The sequence below is a fragment of the Hesperophylax consimilis genome, chromosome 10, assembly GCF_061612785.1.
Source record: "Hesperophylax consimilis isolate HC1 chromosome 10, BYU_Hcon_1.0, whole genome shotgun sequence".
Classification (NCBI taxonomy): domain Eukaryota; kingdom Metazoa; phylum Arthropoda; class Insecta; order Trichoptera; family Limnephilidae; genus Hesperophylax; species Hesperophylax consimilis.
This window is the reverse complement of record NC_142845.1, coordinates 10,754,431-10,772,600: the sequence shown is the minus strand read 5'-3', so window position 1 is coordinate 10,772,600 and position 18,170 is coordinate 10,754,431. Positions and strand designations below refer to the sequence as shown.

The 18,170-nt window shown below is 32.4% G+C and overlaps 1 protein-coding gene across 1 annotated transcript in view; it reads left to right on the top strand.

Moving 5' to 3' along the window:
- The first annotated feature begins 791 nt into the window (after window positions 1-791).
- The window catches only part of LOC149420269 (uncharacterized), a 59,947-nt gene continuing 42,568 nt past the window's right edge, over window positions 792-18,170 (top strand). Inside the window, exon 1 of the mRNA XM_089636066.1 lies at window positions 792-1,172. Within this exon, the coding sequence (XP_089492192.1) occupies window positions 846-1,172 (327 nt within the window). The 5' untranslated portion in view covers window positions 792-845. The remainder of the gene's footprint in view (window positions 1,173-18,170) is intronic.

Sequence of the window (18,170 nt, the reverse complement as noted above, 5' to 3'; positions counted from 1 at the left end):
CACCTCACAACAGTGTTCCCCATAGATACACTGGTTGAGTACAAATAAATTCAATTATCACTGACGTATCTCCGTGTATATTAGCATTACTTTCTCACATGTTCATTTCCCACAACGCATTCTAATAAATTGTTTACAAGTCTAATCAATCTTCAAAGGCAATTAGTAATTCCAACAATACCCTCTTACAGGAGAAATACGCGAGAGACTTTACTTTCCGAGCACAATGTAAAGATTTCCCTGATGATATTACAAATAGGAAAAGTTAAACACTACGCGAAGGCCCAGTTATCTGACGAGAATATCTATAAAAGGCTATACATATTTATAGAGGGTAGGTCAACTGACGTAATATGCGACCAGTGCTTGCTCTTGGCGGTAAGTACCTGACTACTTTCTTCTAGCCGCCTGCGAACTATACAGCCTTATGTTATTACATTACGCCAGTCGATGTTTTGTACTTGGAGAGAGAGGTCGCGCATACCTTCTGCGCACTCGCGGGAAATTGCTCGCGCGTGTTTCAAATAGAAATTAAATATTTGAAGTTTTTGATTTCAAATTTAAACAATTGGTTTGATCTGCCTAAAAAATAATATTGCCACTAAACAAAATTATGATTTATTGGTAATGAGATAAGGTACCCACTCAGATTTTTATGTGAATACAAAATGTTTAGTTGATTTTTTCTATTGTTGACACTTTTGTGATAAAATAATGAAAATTTTGTGTTTTAAAATTAATGATAAAATTATGTGAAGTGCTCTGTGATATTTGGACAATGGACACTGGAATATTGGAGTCGCATCTTCATTATTTAAAAAAATAATAAATGTGCAAATTCAAATATGGATTTGAATGGGTCCCACCGAAAATGGCCGACTGCCGGCCGAAGATGTCCCAGTTTCGAGCAGATATTTCTATTGTTTGCTTCGATGAGCATCTTCAGTATAATGATGCTCATCAACGTTGATGTTTCGAAGGGCGGGAGCGGTATTCTGTGGGCGGGGGAATTGAGTCTGGAGCAGAACCCCCGCCTCCCAGCCATAAGGCAGATGGCCATGCCCGCCATGAAGACCATAGTGGCCTATTCTCCGGAGAAGCAGGCGGAAATGGACCGGAAGTTTCCCATCTTTTGCGATGTCCCGCCAAAACCCCCGACTGCACTGAAAAAGGTAAAATTTTACCTGTTACCCAAACTATTTTTCTGTACAAAATAAAAAAAAACATAATATAATTAGAATACACAGAATTTAATATTATATTATTTTCCATTTAAAGCAATAACAGTAAGTACATGTATATTATAATTATATCATATAATACGGCCATGATACAAAAAAAAATTATGAAAATATTTTTTTTATGTATTATAAATATCTAGAAAGTATCATGAATGTATTATTAATTTATTATGATGGATGTATTATGAATGGATTTCAAGCGTTTTATAAATACATTAAACTTTCAAAATAAATTATATTTATATGTATTCATGTGACATAAAAATAATATTTTGATACTGCATTCTTAATAAGTTCATTTGATTAAAAATTAATAAAATACTTCGTTTTAACCACTTTTATTGTTTATTACCAACATGTTTCATGAGCAACGCTCACTTCTTCAGGGTTTTTGATAAAACTAATTATAAATAATAGACATAAACAATGGTGTCAATAGATAAATAATATACATAGACAATGGTGTCATTAAAAAATAATAGACAAAAACAATGACAACAATGAAAAGATGTTGGTAATAAACAATAAAAGTGGTTAAAACGAAGTATTTTATTAATTTTTAATTAAAATGGTGCCACAAAATAAGTTTGCTGAGTTAGAAGAAGTTCATTTGAATTATAATTTCATGACACATTTACGATATACCCTAAAAAAATAATGTTAATACCTAACTATTTATAATACAATTATAATAAACGTTGAAAAAATGAATAAAAGGAACAAAAATCAGATTTACAGCTCTAAAGTTACGATTCATTATTTGATAGGTTACCTTTTCCTGTTTATTGAATGAAACTATTCGGAAATCTCTTTACGCTTATAGTACAATACGTCAGATAAAGTTAGAATGTATCAAATCACTCGTTCATATTTTTATTTGTTCGTTGGTCCGTCGTTCATCTTTTTCAATCCATGCACTTTTTTGCAAGTAAACACCCTTTGTATATTTTTTGCACTAGCATAACAGACGCCAATGAATTGGCGAAAACATAATTTCAATTATTCTTCTCTTTTGACTTCCACATTTTTATTTTATTCACCAAAGTTATAAACAGTCTTTGAAAATACACATTCTACGGTTTTAAGTATATCTTTGGCCAATAAAATAACGATATTTAAAATTGAAGACTATCGACGGGTTGTTTCGGAGAATTTGAACGATTCATCAAATTTCATCTTCATTTTCAGGTTCTGTGAAAGTCCTATTCAAGTTCTGTTATTATATCATTATATATTATTATTGCTTGGGAGAACTGAACTTATAACAGAACTTGAAAAAATCGTTCAAAGATCTTGAAAATTTACTTTGAAATTTGAAGAATTGTCCAAATTCTCCGAAACAATCCGTACTAGATAAAAACTGAGAATTTACTAATTTCCATTGTGGGTCTGCCTGTGAGTGATTGTAACTCTGGTTCAATAAACTCGAATGTGTGTCGTTTTCAAAATTGGAACTGATGTGCCAAGAATTCATACAAGCGATAAAGTTCCTACCTACCTATAATAAAACATTTTATTAGAAAGTTAATTAAAAATTGTATTTCTTTGTTTAAATTTCATTGGGCAATGAACAAGTAAATTCAGATTTCGCTTTTTACATTTTGAAAAACGCGATATTTACTTGCTAATTAGATTTTCTAACATACTGTCGCGTGATTTTGATAATAATATGTCCACAATGGCAAATAAACAAACAAAACAAAATCTTATAAATTTTCAGGATAAGTCTGTTGATTTTGGAGGAATTACACTTTGAAACCTTTATTTTGGACGTTTGTTGGAAATGTATTGTTTAGTATGTTTGCATAGAATGTATCTGTACATAGTTTAATAATAAAATTTTATTACAGAATGTATGCAGGGGTAGTGCAATGCAATACATTCCATATTTAAAAATAACAGACAAGTAATAAGAATACACAGATAGGCAGAGCAGAATTTTTTCTACTACTTTTTAAAACCGCTCGCAATCCTCTCTTACTCCGCAAATGCTCAAAGATACTAGGTGCCGAGCAACGCATCAATTTCGTTTAAATTTTGATTCGTGATTCAATTCAACAATATGATTATATATGTAAATGTTTTTATTTAATTTTTAAGCTTCTTAAAAAAAACTCTTTTTTTCATCTATCCAGTAATCCACTATAAAACCAAGTGTTTCTTTAAATTGATTACCTGCATTAGGTATGACCGGATAAATCATTACAATGATAATTCATCATATCTTTAAAAAGTTATATAAACTCATGGAAAGTGATGAAACAAAAACTTTATTAACTAGGTTAAGTAGGTTAGGTTAGGTTAGGTTTAAAAAAAATTTTTTTTCTTCGTTTCTAATGACTTTATATCACTTTTTAAAAGTGTGTTGAATTGTCACTGTGTTGAGTTATCTCGGAACTATAGAGTTATTGTAAAAAAACGTAGTTATCGCGTTTTTTTAGATATTTTATCATTTATCACTATATGAAATGATATTTATTCTATAATTCGTACATGTAAAATAACGTAAGTTTTATACTTATGGACTTAACGTAGCTATCTAACTTTTCAGCAGATTTTTTGTGTATTTACAGATGTACTTTTTTAATCTGAGGTTAAAACAATCTAAATGTTTAAAGATGTCATAATATTTAAGCTTTGCTACTGTTCCGCATACTTTTTTTTCATGTTTAGAGGCCAACGCACTGCAATTTTGCATCATCAATGAATTAATTAACTAAACATCGTTTTATCTCATGTTAATGAGGTCGTGATTCTCGCCATGATGAATGATCTCTGATGGAGAGATTGCACTTTGCAGGTCTTGTTGCAGTTAGCAAGATATCCCGCAACTACTAATTTATTAATGAACACATGGCCAACTAAAAAAGAACAACCGTGGAACTAGATTCTTCCTTTCCTTCCTGCATCATTGGAAATGTTACCGCTTATGAATACCTGTATTATGATACGTTTTTTGTACTATAACGAGTTCCACTTGATTTATACAACATAACATGATATATAACAGTAACATAGGTTAGAATGAATTCTGTAAAGCATTTTAAAACACCTTAGAATTTATTTTTGGAAACACAAAACTTCGATTGGTGTTTGTTGTGTTCCCACAAACAGTTCTCCAACTCGTCGTAGAAGGAGATTATAAATAATTGGTTATTTGTGATAAATAAATAGTTGGTTATTAATACTTTGAGTATTGCAGTGGTGACTCGATAGTCGACCTAACTAGAAGCTGGCTAATTGAGATCTGAAACAGTAAGTTTTTTCTGGGAGCATTCTCACTGGCCCTGGCGACTACTGGCCACTAGCTGCCATCTTGCGGACTTCCACGCAAGCTCTATGCTCTGCCCTCTATGAGTGCATCTGTGAAGCTCTTACTTCCCAACAGTGTTCTAGATCTGAAATATAATACTAAAATGTGAATGTAAAAATCTGAACAAGCCAAGACTTACACGGTGAGCTACGGGGTATTGAAATGTGTGTAGGTTTTTAGGTTTTCGCAAATATTACACATTGTAAAAAGTTTCATGAATATTAAGGCGCTTCATAGCTCATGATGGAAATAACGATGCATGCTGAAAATGATAATGTTTAAAATTTCAGAAAACAGAATATTTAATTTCATGACGCGAAAGCTCACTGTTGTTATTTTTGTTTTATACACACAGATTTTTTTCTTCATAAGTAACCTTGTAATATCCTTGGGTATTTTCGCAAACTATGAATATCGGTAAAAATGTGTGGAATTATAAAGTTTATTTTTGTTTAATGTTGATTTGAAAAACGGTATAAAACCGCATGTTCCCAAATGGTTCCAATTGGCAACAACGTTATTGAGACATAAAAAACGCCAATGTCTAGTAAGACGGCTGTCACATTATCTTTGGCTATCATAAACATCGTTCAACGTGACGTCAACGCCGCGTTTTATACTAATTTATTTATTAGCGGCCTCCGTGGTTGAGGGGTAAGGCTCTCGACTAGCGAGCTGCAGGTCGCGGGTTCAAATCGCAATTAATTAAAATAATATGTAGTATATTTGCGGCACGTTCCAGAGTAGAATATATTCTCGGTATCGCCCTGGTGTAAGACCACCATTCAGAATTGAAACTTTGCTTGAAATAGCCAGATACTTTCGTCTTTCCCATCTTTATCCCCTCCCTACTACCTACATCCTCACAACATACCCCGATTGGGGATGCCATAGTCTCACTGGCTCCTAACGGTTGGGACTCTTGTGCGGTTTCACATAAAATATATATTTTGTAGCTTCGTTGACGTAAGTATGCGTTTATAAATCTATGTAAGGTATTCATTTACTCTTGAATAAAACATACATTTTATAGCTTCGTTGACCGAGATGTTAATGTACACTCGTAAGTGTGCGTTTATAAATCTACGTTAGATATTCTTGAATAAAACATATATTTTGTAGCTTCATTGACCGAGATGTTAATGTACACTCGTAAGTGTGCGTTTATAAATCTACGTTAGATATTCTTGAATAAAACATATATTTTGTAGCTTCATTGACCGAGATGTTAATGTACACTCGTAAGTGTGCGTTTATAAATCTACGTTAGATATTCTTGAATAAAACATATATTTTGTAACTTCATTGACCGAGATGTTAATGTACACCCGTAAGTGTGCGTTTATAAATCTACGTTAGATATTCTTGATTAAAACTTATATTTTGTAGCTTCAATGACCGAGATGTTAATGTACACTTGTAAGTGTGCGATTATAAATCTATGTTAGGTATTCATTTACCCTTGAATAATGCAGAAGTGAAGTGATTCCGACAATCTTCGTGATTTCAAGGAAAAAAACTTATTCAGGTTTTAGAGATGATAATCTTTATTATTTCACCGTCACGCTATATCAACTTCAAATAGCTTAACGTTCAAGTTGAAGAGAATGAACACACAAACATATTTACTCAACTAATATTAATTAATCATTGAAGATAATATTAACAACGCTCAAACCAAAAATTTGAGATATAAAAGAAAAAAAAATGGTAGGATTTAGGATTCGAACCCAAGACCTCAGCCTTGCCGGGGATTTTCTCTAACAACTAACGAGCTAATCTGACCCTATCACCTTTGGCCACATTTAACTATATCATACATCGATTAAGAATTACAAATATTTTTTTAGTTTTGGAATAACTTAATAACTTCAAATTGTAATACTTAATCATGGAAAACAATAAAACTCTCAAACGAAAATTTGAAACAGAAAAATTAGAAAAATTTTCGGTCACATCTGTAAATTGAACCCAGGGCATCAGACTTGCCGAGGCTTTGCTCTAACAACTGAGCTAATCTGATTCTACTCCATTTAGCCATATTTAACTGTATCAAACATAGATTAAGAATTACCAACAATATCATTTTTGTACGCATATTTTTTGGCTGGTATCTTTTGTAAGGTTGCTGCTGTCTTGGATAAATATATTTATGCGACATCTATTGACTTTATTACAAGTCTTGGGTGAATATTCAATACTTTTATGGTGGATATAACTTATTGAGTAAAATCTCAAATTGTAATATTTAATCATTGAAGATAGTATTAACAACTCTCTCAAACGAAATATTTAAAATAGAAAAGTAAAGAAACCCAGGACCTCAGCCTTGCCAATATTAATTGAAGACATAGTAGAGAAAGGCACAGCATTTCATGGCTTCAACATCTGCGTGACTGTTACGAGTTCAAGTCCTAAGGGTGATAATTGAAAAACCTCCGATTGTAGAGGGCACTAGAAGAAAATATTTAATTATAATCAAATTTATTTTTATGAAAAATTATATTGTATGATTAAGTACTCGGGTTCAAAGGTTTTAACAATATTCACTGAATATACAATCACGTAGTTAGATACCTAATATTCACTGAATATACAATCTACCTAATGAAAATAAATTTTAACAGATCACAAAAAACAAACCAAGCTAACGCCAAAGTTTTGATTAATGTTGTGCTTGTCAAAAACTTCAATAGCAAAAATTACTCCCGCCAGATTTTGAACCTGCGACCCGAGGTCCTGGTCGAGCGCGTATCCTTGGCTCGGACCTGAAAGCGATCCGCTGATATATAATACTCAAGAGAGGTTTTTGGGCTACCAGCTACCATACAACTTACAACTTATAACACATATTCTGTCATGTAACGCAATTATTAATTATAGTTTTATTTATTAGAAGATGTCATCATTAGAGATCTGAATATTTTTAACTAAATCCTAAAGGTGAACGGATACGTGAACTCTGCCAGTTCCATGCCTCACTTCCATACATCAGGATGGGTACCAGCACTCCATTGTGGACTGCTAACTTCGCTTTTTGGACAATTTCTTGTTAGCGCCAACTGCGTTTAGTCCTCCATTAATGAAACAAAATCTAGGTTAAATAGGTTACGTAGGTTGGGTTTATAAGTTTTTTCCTCGCCTTTATTGAATTTTATCAATTTTTAAAGGTGTGTTGAATTGTTATTGGGTTGAGTTATCATGGAACCGGGGAGGTACCTGATTATTCAGATATTGTCACCAAACACGGCGAAAGCCATTTCAAGCGATGCTTCAATTCTAATAGTGTGAATGGTGGTCTTAAAAGCAGGGCGATCCTAGTTTAAAAAACGAGGTTTTTGCTTTCTCTGAAAATATGACATAAAGTACATTCTGCAGGCCGGAGAAAACATAATTTCTCTAATAAAGGCAAAAAACATTGAAAGGTTAGGCAATTTTTACATGGGTTTTTAAACTTATTGTGTGCCAAAAACAAAAAAGTTTGGTAAGTCCTCCGACTAATTCGTACACTATCATTATTGAGGGTTCTTCTAGTTTTCTTTGCTCAGATTCTAGATTTTCGTATTACGGTTGGGGTCATTCGTACATTTTACAATCAAATAGCACAGTAGGTATATAAAATACATCTGTTATTGTCCGTATTTTTCTGTGTGAGAACTGTGAGATCACTTTATTTTAATCGGCGTTATAAAATTAATCTAAATTTGCAATTAGAATAATCTTTTGTACTTACTGAAAGAATCAGAACTATAATAAAATGGCCTAGTAATTTAATTGAAATTACACTAATGAAGATTTATGGTGTAATTTTTTTGAACTCTTCCGAATTTAAGTCTTTACAATGGGTGAGTAGAAAGTAGGTACCTACCAAAATTTTTATTAATTGTTACATATGGACTATAAACTATAAATAAGGTCCTATGTCTGATGATATTTTTATGGTGAGAAAGGGCAAACTTTGGTATTGTAGACTTTTGCTTCCAGAGCAAGAAAAATACATTTTTAATATTATTCTGACGTTTATTTTTTCATCAATACTGTGATGAAATGTAAAATATCTAGGAATGCCTTTCTGTTATTAATTATGTCTTGATAAAAAGCATCTGTAATCTCGCTCCAAAGCCATTCTATTAAAGGAAGCTACAAGCCAAAATGTGTATATTCTTGGTATATATTATATTGTAGGTAATAGGTATTAAAATCGCTTGACAAACGGAGTCAAGAAACGTTCGATTTCAAGCAAAAAATTTGTTTTTATTTATTTTGTAAATATTTTTTTAAGAAGGCAAAAAAGTTAAATAAATGAAACTGTCACAGAAAATCTTAGCTATAATACTGTATTTTTTTAAGTTGTTACTTTTACGCGTTCATACATTTCTATTGAAAAAATTTTTTTTTTAGTAGTTTACATTTATATTTTTTATTGAGTAGGTAATTTTTTATTTTATTTGTATTTTACTCAAGCGAAATGATAGGAAAACCTTCAATTTATCTAAATCATATTTTTTGGTATTCATAATGTATACCAATTCCTTACAAAGATTAATTAAAATAGTGATTTAGCATTAAGATTCGCCTTAACTACGATTCCATCATGAGTGTTCAAATAAAAAAAGAGTATTACTGAAGATGGTTTAAAAGAAAGTATTTCAATTTAAAAAACAGTGGGAGAATGCTAATATTAAAAAAAACATATTATTAATAGACGTAAGTGACTGTTGTGAAAATAGTGAAAAAAATACTTATTTAAAATCGAGTAAAAATATCTTGATACGTGATTTAACTACGATTTAAATAAACACATTTTTTTCATACCTGTCTTAATGTTAAATAGCAGAATGTGTTTATATAATTTTCGGAATTTCATATAAATATTACTTTTTCAACTCGGCATCTGAATATAGATAATCTTAAATAATAACATATTTATTTTTAACCACTCGAGCGTTTATATACATTTATCGATATATATACATTAATCATATTATTTAATAAATAATATCATTCCTCAAAATAATAATATTGAAATATACAAACTGTTTACTGCGGTTTATCCCATATTTGAAGGTTTTATAAATATGGCACATTATGACAAGCGATTGCTCAAAACTTTTTTGTAAACTTGGCATAATATGCCAAAAATCGCTTGAATGGATGAGATTTTCAAAGTGTTCAAGGAAAGTTTGTTATATATGTCGGTAGAATTTCGGAATGCGGAATCTTGAAAGAGTCATAAAAACGATTCGTTTCAAAACAATGTTAACACGCTTGCGATACCGTCAAAGTGTCGTTAGAAATTCCATTGCAATAATCGAAGGATTAAACGGTCATTAAAACCCTTCTGTCGATTAATTTTCACGAAGTGTGAATGATGTATTCTTGTAATGTAATGACCATGGATAATTTCGACGCACGACCGATTGCACTTAGCACTTCCTACAACATGCTGATATCGCCCATTGTCCACGTTCTTGGGGTCGTAACACTCGAACCGGACTTAACCTACCCAGTAGAAAACCATACAAAGGATTCGTATTTTTTACGGAATACGTAATTATTTGAGTGGTTTTTACTAGTAGTTAGTACAGGTAAAATAAGGTTTCATAAATGACAAAATTCATACACACATAATTCTTTGCTAAAAAGCTGTCTTATCTCACCAAATATTACTATTCATTGGTTTCATTCGTTTTAAAACGAATGAAAGCTTGGTGAATGATTCACTCGACTTAGTTTGTAAAAATGTATTTTTCAAAAATCCTCACTCCCACTTCCCCGTAGAGGGGTGTTCCAACACATTTTTGGGCGAATTCTGCAGATCCAAGCAGAATTTATGAGCTATGTTTCTCGAATGCACGAATTTAGTAATTTATTTTGTGCTATTTGGATGACTTCTTTATAACTTTACCTGTATTAACTATAAATACCTATACCTTCAAATTATTAATAAAACGTATACGTATATATATAAACACGAGAAAGAGTATGTAAGTGTTTCTTTTACTCTAAATGCTCAAATTTATACTGCAAATATTCTATTCACGGTCAATTCAATTTGGGTAAGCTAGGAACCTCTATAAAACGCTGTGAGTAATGAATATATTAATCCACTTATATTGAAAGAGGTTAACGTGCCTAACAAGTATATTCGGTGAAGATCCCATGTACTTTTTTTTACTCTGAATGTGAGGACTTCTGCCTCTCAGAATGCGCCAATCAACAGAGCGACTCAAGTACTTCATAAGTCTGCATTGACCATTGACATTTTTAACGTCACTTACAGACAGAACATCAACCATCTATTGATGTATGTCCTAATATAGTAAAATTGCCCGATGTATTTTCACACTTACAAAAACCTCAAATTAATATAATAGTAATTTATAAGAGTAAAAAAAATATGGAGATGTACTAAATTAACTAGACATACTAATTGAAGACCAAACATTTCTTAGGTGAGGTAGAGCGGTGTAATGGTCCCTGCAAACATATTAATTATAATATGTCATAATAATTTGACTATGTTTTGTAAAAGGTTTCGAGATTTTAGCTGTCGCTACAGTTGTACTAACTGACAGCAAATGCCGCTGAGGTCTAAAGGTCCAAATTTGACCTTTTGATCCTAAAGTAACTGGATCAAATCAACAAGCATACTGACAAGAAAAATCGTGTTTATTGAGCCAAACAAATATGTTTGCATATTCTAGGTGTTGTAGGTTGCAGCTTGTAGCCTGTCTCTAACTGTTATTTGTCTATTTCCTTGCAAAATAGGTTTACAGCTATCGCGAGAAACGAGTGTTTGCTAAATAAATTTGCTGAAGTTAAATAATTGATAGAACGGTTTCTCGGGGAACTGCTTGGTTCCGAGTATTCACGGTTTTGTCGCGTAACTAATTGGTCAAGTCTCTTCATAGTTCACAGGTCTATCAATCTTATATTTGACAAATTATATTAACAGTTCGTAAAAATGTCTATAAAAATATTCCTAACTAAAGTAACATCTATTTAAATCAATTCTCAAATTTAATTAAATGAATATATTTAATAAATTATTATTTATGCAAATTTGGTTTTATGTCTTCATATTTTGTGACAGCTCGTTTTAACAGTATTTTAATGTATGAGTATTTTCGTTAACACCCATTTCCCACATATTAATGTCAAAAAGATCCCATTTTAATTGTGATTGAACGATTATGATTCCGATGAAACAACAGTTATAATAATCTTTCGATTGGTTACAATAATGTAGCAGCTACCATCTGTGGGATTTTTCTAAAATACATTTTAAAAGAGTCGAGGTCTTTGATTTTGTTAACGTCTGCCCCACTAAATAGTGGGCCCATAGATGTGTGATCAATATTTGTAAGAAAACCGATTTCGCCAATTTAAATAAGACCTAAGACATAAGACCAGAATTTTATAGACCTTAGATAGGTCAATAAAATTGTTCAAGAAAGGATATCGATAGCGAAAAATGTATGATCGTTTTTACCAGAAGTAAGGAAAAATAGAGCTTTATTTTTTAATAATAAACTAACGTTTATAAGACAAGGTTTTATGCATAGCATAAAGGATAACAAATAATTATAAGGCTATAATTAGTCATCCGAAATACTAATACACATTGAAAATATCTCCCGAGTAAAAATAAATGCCGCCAACGGGAATTGAACCCGTGCCTTCTGATGTCCGGTCAGGTGCTCTGTATCCATTGAGCTATGTCGGCTTATTTCCAACCCGCCAAATGATTCAATATGTACTAGTACCTCAATCAACAATTACTGCTTATTATATTTTTTCACCCGTAAACAACCAACTTTATTTTTGTAAGAAAGGCTTTGTTAGTGCTAAATTTCTCACTAGATGTCGTCGAGACATATGATATCTTCATTTATTGGTGAAATATTTTTTGACTTGTCAAATGTTATTATTTTTTAATGATAAACTAACATTTATAAGACAAGGTTTTATGCATAGCATAAAGGATAACAAATAATTATAAGCTATAATTAGTCATCAGAAATACCAATACACATTAAAAATATCTCCCGAGTAAAAATAAATGCCGCCACACGGACAATTGAACAAGCCCACATCGTATCTCTACGTGATTGAAACATTAGGAAAATTGTTACAAAGACAGATTTTAGCATTTGTCTTAGTAACCATATGGTCACAAAAATTAAGATTTTTTAAGTCGGTAGGTACCTTTTAACAAAGAAACAACATTTTCAATCAATTCACTTTTTATTAATTGTTTGAAAAGTGTTTAAAGAAGCTTTTATCGTATTCTCCAGTGGGTATACGTACCTAGGTGCTTCAAGAAAATACAAATATATATATGATGATATTAATTTTATGCGATGACCGTAGAACAGAGAGACGTGGGCGGAAATAAATGCATTTTAGTATATCACCTTAACGGCTCCAAACGGGATTTCTATTTACGTTTCGTCGATGGCCTGAAATTATTTTAACGCCGCTATAAATTCAGATAACGCGGCGCTTGTTTACCCATCGTGGGTGAAAGTGTCAAAATACGTGATAAATCAACTAGTACCTACCTTATGATAATTATGTCATATAAACAGCAGCGGCTCAGTTTTTAGATGCTAAGGGGTAATGTAGAGAAAAGAATAAAATAAAAAGTGGGTGTGTCAAGCCTACGCAAGACAGAAGTGAAACTTCTAGTATTCCTCTCTCTCTATTTTCATTTCATCAAAAATTAAATGAATTAATTAAATGAACTACAACTATAAATGTAAATGTAAACGCAACACAAAACGCGAACACAACTTATCACAGCGGGAGCACGCTGCTAACTGATTCACTGGCCGTGGTGGGCGTGGCCGCGCAAGTGCGCTACCGGCCGACCTGCTAAACCGAACTCGTATCTCGCTCGTAACTCAAAGCAAAACGTTCGTGAGCGGCTCCCCCACCTCAACAAGCGCATATGGTGAGAGAGGGACAGTGAACGGTGAGCGGTGGTGGGGGTACCCGCATTTTCGTGTCGATCCTGACTCGGTTTTACTCCGTCCCCGAATTACGCGCCTAAAGAAGTTTCACTTCAAAAATTATGTCGGTATGGAGTTTAGGACACCATAGGATTTAATGACATTTTTTTATGAATCGTTAAACTGTCAACATACTATTGATAGATAGATGCCGTTAATGAAAATACATATTTTGAAAAATTATGCTAATATTAAGATGAATTATTTGTTTGCGCCCGTACAGTTTGGTGCTTATAAAAACTCAATTCCTTAGTTCCAGTTTATAGCAAAAATAATAACAAGGATGAAAGGGGATGCTGACTAGAAGTTGAACGACTCTTGTTTACAGAATGTAGTGATCGAGCATAAGGGCTAATTGAGGAAATGACACGATATTGCTGTGTTACCCAACTCAGCACCAATGTCGAGGAGATCAATGAATAAAGCACTTAAAGAATTATTTTAAAATACAGGTAAAAGAGAAACAACATAAACAAATAATGTCAATACTATAAAATATAGCGTTCGGAATTCAATTAAAGGAAAATACATTTACGAACACCAAGGAAATGTTGAAGGAGAAATAGCATGCTTAAAATAATTAATAATCTGGCCTTTCATAGATGGCGGTAATCAATTCTTTCAAGAAAGGTATAAAAATACATAATTGGGTTGAATCACCCATACAATAAGTGTTTTTTTCCTAAAATAATTAAATTAGCACCATCTATGAAAGAGCAGATTATGAATTCCTCAAGTACTTATACCTTTACAAATCATTTACCACAATACTTTATAATTATTTTTATGTATAAAATAATGAATGGCTATACGTCAACTGAATTTCTTAGAAAAAATAGAAAACCTGCAACAGTGACTAGGAAAAGAAATCAAATAAGACTTCACTTAAGAAAAAAAAGTCAAAAGTCGTTGCCGTACAGAGCAATGAAGATATTTGGCAGATTATCTGAGGCAATTAAATTAGATGAAAAAAAACCAAAGTCGAAAGTCGTTGACGTACGGAGCAATGAAGATATTTGGCAGATTATCTGAGGAAATTAAATTAGATGAAAATATAAACAATTCAAAAGTCGTTGACGTATGGAGCAATGAAGATATTTGGCAGATTATCTGAAGAAAATTAAATTAGATGAAAATATAAACAATTCAAACGAAACCCCAAAATAATGTAACCCATAATGATATACCAGTTACATTATTATCAGTTACATTAACCTGCAACTGACCTTTGGGTGACTTTTTGTGATGACTCGACCCACAAAAGCACCTAACACACGAAATAACTTTTTTACACGAGTTTATGTAAATTATTTGTTAGTCACATTAATAGATAAATAAATCACTGTTAATTATTGTTTGGAAGGTTGATGATTTACTGCTTATTAGTTTAGGAAATTGAAGAAGATAATAAACTTTCGTTTTATTTTGATTGTACGCATTGGAACGCATAATGAAACGATTCAAATTTAAGCAAGAAAATTAATATACGTTGTAAAATGTTTCTAATTTCGAGAAATTAAGATATTAATTGCATATTGATTTCTAGTTCTCGCTTTAAAATTCCAAGTTTGAAATGTTGACTATCTAATGGGGTATAATCATATATATTCAGATACAGGTTCCAATCAATACATTTCATTAGATACTAATCATTTTTATATTTTCACAGGCCATCAAAATCGTATTTTAACGATTCCTAAATACCGTTTTTATGATCCGCGATTTGAATACAATCAAGCTAATAAACTTGCCATAATTTAACTTTTTATATTCCCTTTTTAATTGTTTTTTTAATCCTATGTTATATCAACCTGAATGATACCTCCAGCAACTTTGTGACTATGGTGTGGTAAAAAATCTTGGCACCTCTATGGCACAATAATATTAAAATTTTAAATAATAAAGAATTCCAAAGAAAAGTGTTAAGATTTAAAAAAATATGTTTTTCCAAAGATTCTCAAATTTATTTTATTCATCGCCTATTTACGAAGTTATTTTTTTATGGTCCACCACAGCCCCCGGTGTCGATATTGCACAACTTTGAGAATTGCAGACATATACATCAAAAAGTACCGAATCTGAATAAATAAGTTTTATTACATACAAATTTATAATGTTCTTGAGAAATGTATTAATTTTATATGAAAAATTAATTAATATAAATAAAATTTTACACAACTGATTAACCACAATTGATGTATCATAGTAAATGGTTGTATATCAGTTGGGTAAAATTTAAAACACGTTTATTAGTAGCTTGAGAAATATATTTATAATTACAATATATTTCTAGCTCCAGTTTTATGCAGTGTTTTTCGAAAACAGATGCAGACAGTCATTTTCTCCTTATTTTATAAAGGTCGAAGTGTACGTGATGAAGAAATATCAATGTTCTTCTTTAAGGGATGGGAAAAGAGGGTAGGAGTGGGGGTTGTTCATTGAAATTTCACGTGGACAGTAATTTTCCCACAGTTTTGAAATTCCGTCAGTATCTGAATAAAACTATAGATTTGTATGAAAAACAAACCACACCACCACATACACTCTTTTTTATCAATATAATATATCCTTCAGATATATAAAAGATTCTTATTTATTTATTAACATATCTAAACGCTCCGAATGCGTTCTAATGACGTCATAAAACACGCCACTAACCACGTCACTGAGAATGACAACTGATTTAAATACATGTGACGTCACTTACCTCTTCAAATATATAATTTGTCAGTTTTTACGTTGCATTGCGGAATGCTTGCATTCTGTTTGCCATGTTTCTAATTTAGATTGTTATTAATTATTATATAATAATAACTACGAACAAAAAGCTCATTCCACTGAATCATAGCTTCATTAATTTTACTCTCATTTTTCATTAATAATATAAAATTGGTTGTTCATGTAGACCAAGGCTGCCCAACCCCAGGCCCGCGGGCCACAATGTGGCCCGCGAACGAATTATAAGTGGCCCGCGTGAACCATTTTCAAATGAAATTGGATTCGAAAAATTGTTCTGGGGAATCACATGTGATGTTTTTGGGTGCGCGGAATTTTTTCTCAGCGAAGTTCTGTAACAACCCCCCCCCCCCCATGGATTTCAAATATTTTGTGGGGAGCACTCATTTTGAATTTTTTTGTGGGGAATTGTGTTTTATAGAAATTCTCTAACAACCCCCCCCTCCCATGGAAATAGGAACCGCCAGGTATTCAGTGGCCCGCCAGTGATTCAAAATCGTCAATTTCGCCCAACTGTTAAAAAGGTTGGGCAGCCTTGATGTAGACATTAGTTTCTCGAGATTGTCCGTACGTGAGAGAAGCATTACTGATTACAATAATCGGCACATCCAAGCGAGAATTGTTCGATTATGTACCATATTTCGCTCCTTAGCCGTACCCAGTAATTTTATATTTTAACAAGCAAAAAGATGTCTGAAGGTGTTATGTTGCTAATTTTGTTTCGCATCTCGTCTGATAATACACTTTTGCTTTCTGATAGTTATTTTATAAACTTAAAAAAATATATGATTGATGATCAAATAAATAATTCTTCTTTTGGGAGGTTCCATCATTGTGTTAAAATATAACTTTATGTTCAACAGTTTTATTACTAGTTTCGAATACAACTGTAATACTATGAAGCATAAACAGAATATGAATACTATTTTATTTTTTATTTAAACGGTTATGTATCACAAAGTGTCTTTTTTTCTTTTCAATTGAAGTATACCTTTTTTTTGTTATTTGTTTTTGGGGTGTTATGCCGTGTTGCGCTAACTCCTTCTTTAGCCAACGTTTCGGACAGCATTGCAGTGTCCATCATCAGGTCAGATGTGTTATTTAATAACATCTGCCCTGATGATGGACACTGCAATGCTATCCGAAACGTTGGCTAAAGAAGGAGTTAGCGCAACACGGCATAACACCAACGTTTCGGACAGCATTGCAGTGTCGATCATCAGGTCAGGTGTGTTATTTAATAACATCTGCCCTGATGATGGACACTGCAATGCTGTCCGAAACGTTGGCTAAAGAAGGAGTTAGCGCAACACGGCATAACACCCCAAAAACAAATAACAAAAATACGTTTGGCCGTGAAAATCTTAAATCATATTTGAAGTATACCTATCCGGCTTTCAAATAAAGATTTATTTTGAAAAAGCTAATAATATTCAAATACGATTTTGTAAAGCGCCTCTGACCTGATAAATATCGTTGAATTTACCGAGGAAGTTAACACATGTGTACATAACTTATGAATAATAATTCATCTATATTTTATTTGAATTGCAGGCTGTCACAGGTACTTCAACATTCATTGATTTATGTTGAACTGTTTTCCAGCAAATGTGAGAAGTTATATTAAAAACAAAAGTACTGAAGCGTGATGTTTAGCAAACATTCGAAATGGACTTGAACAAACATTGACATTTCCCGATAAGTCAAGTTCTGTTAACTTGTCTCCTGCTAATGAGCCGACGCAGGTCCGAGCCACGTACCTACACTACGCACAGTTGTACACTGTGTACTGAACAGTACCCACAAAAAAAAAATACCTGCTTGACACGACACTTTTTTCATACCGATCCCCGTATCAGGACC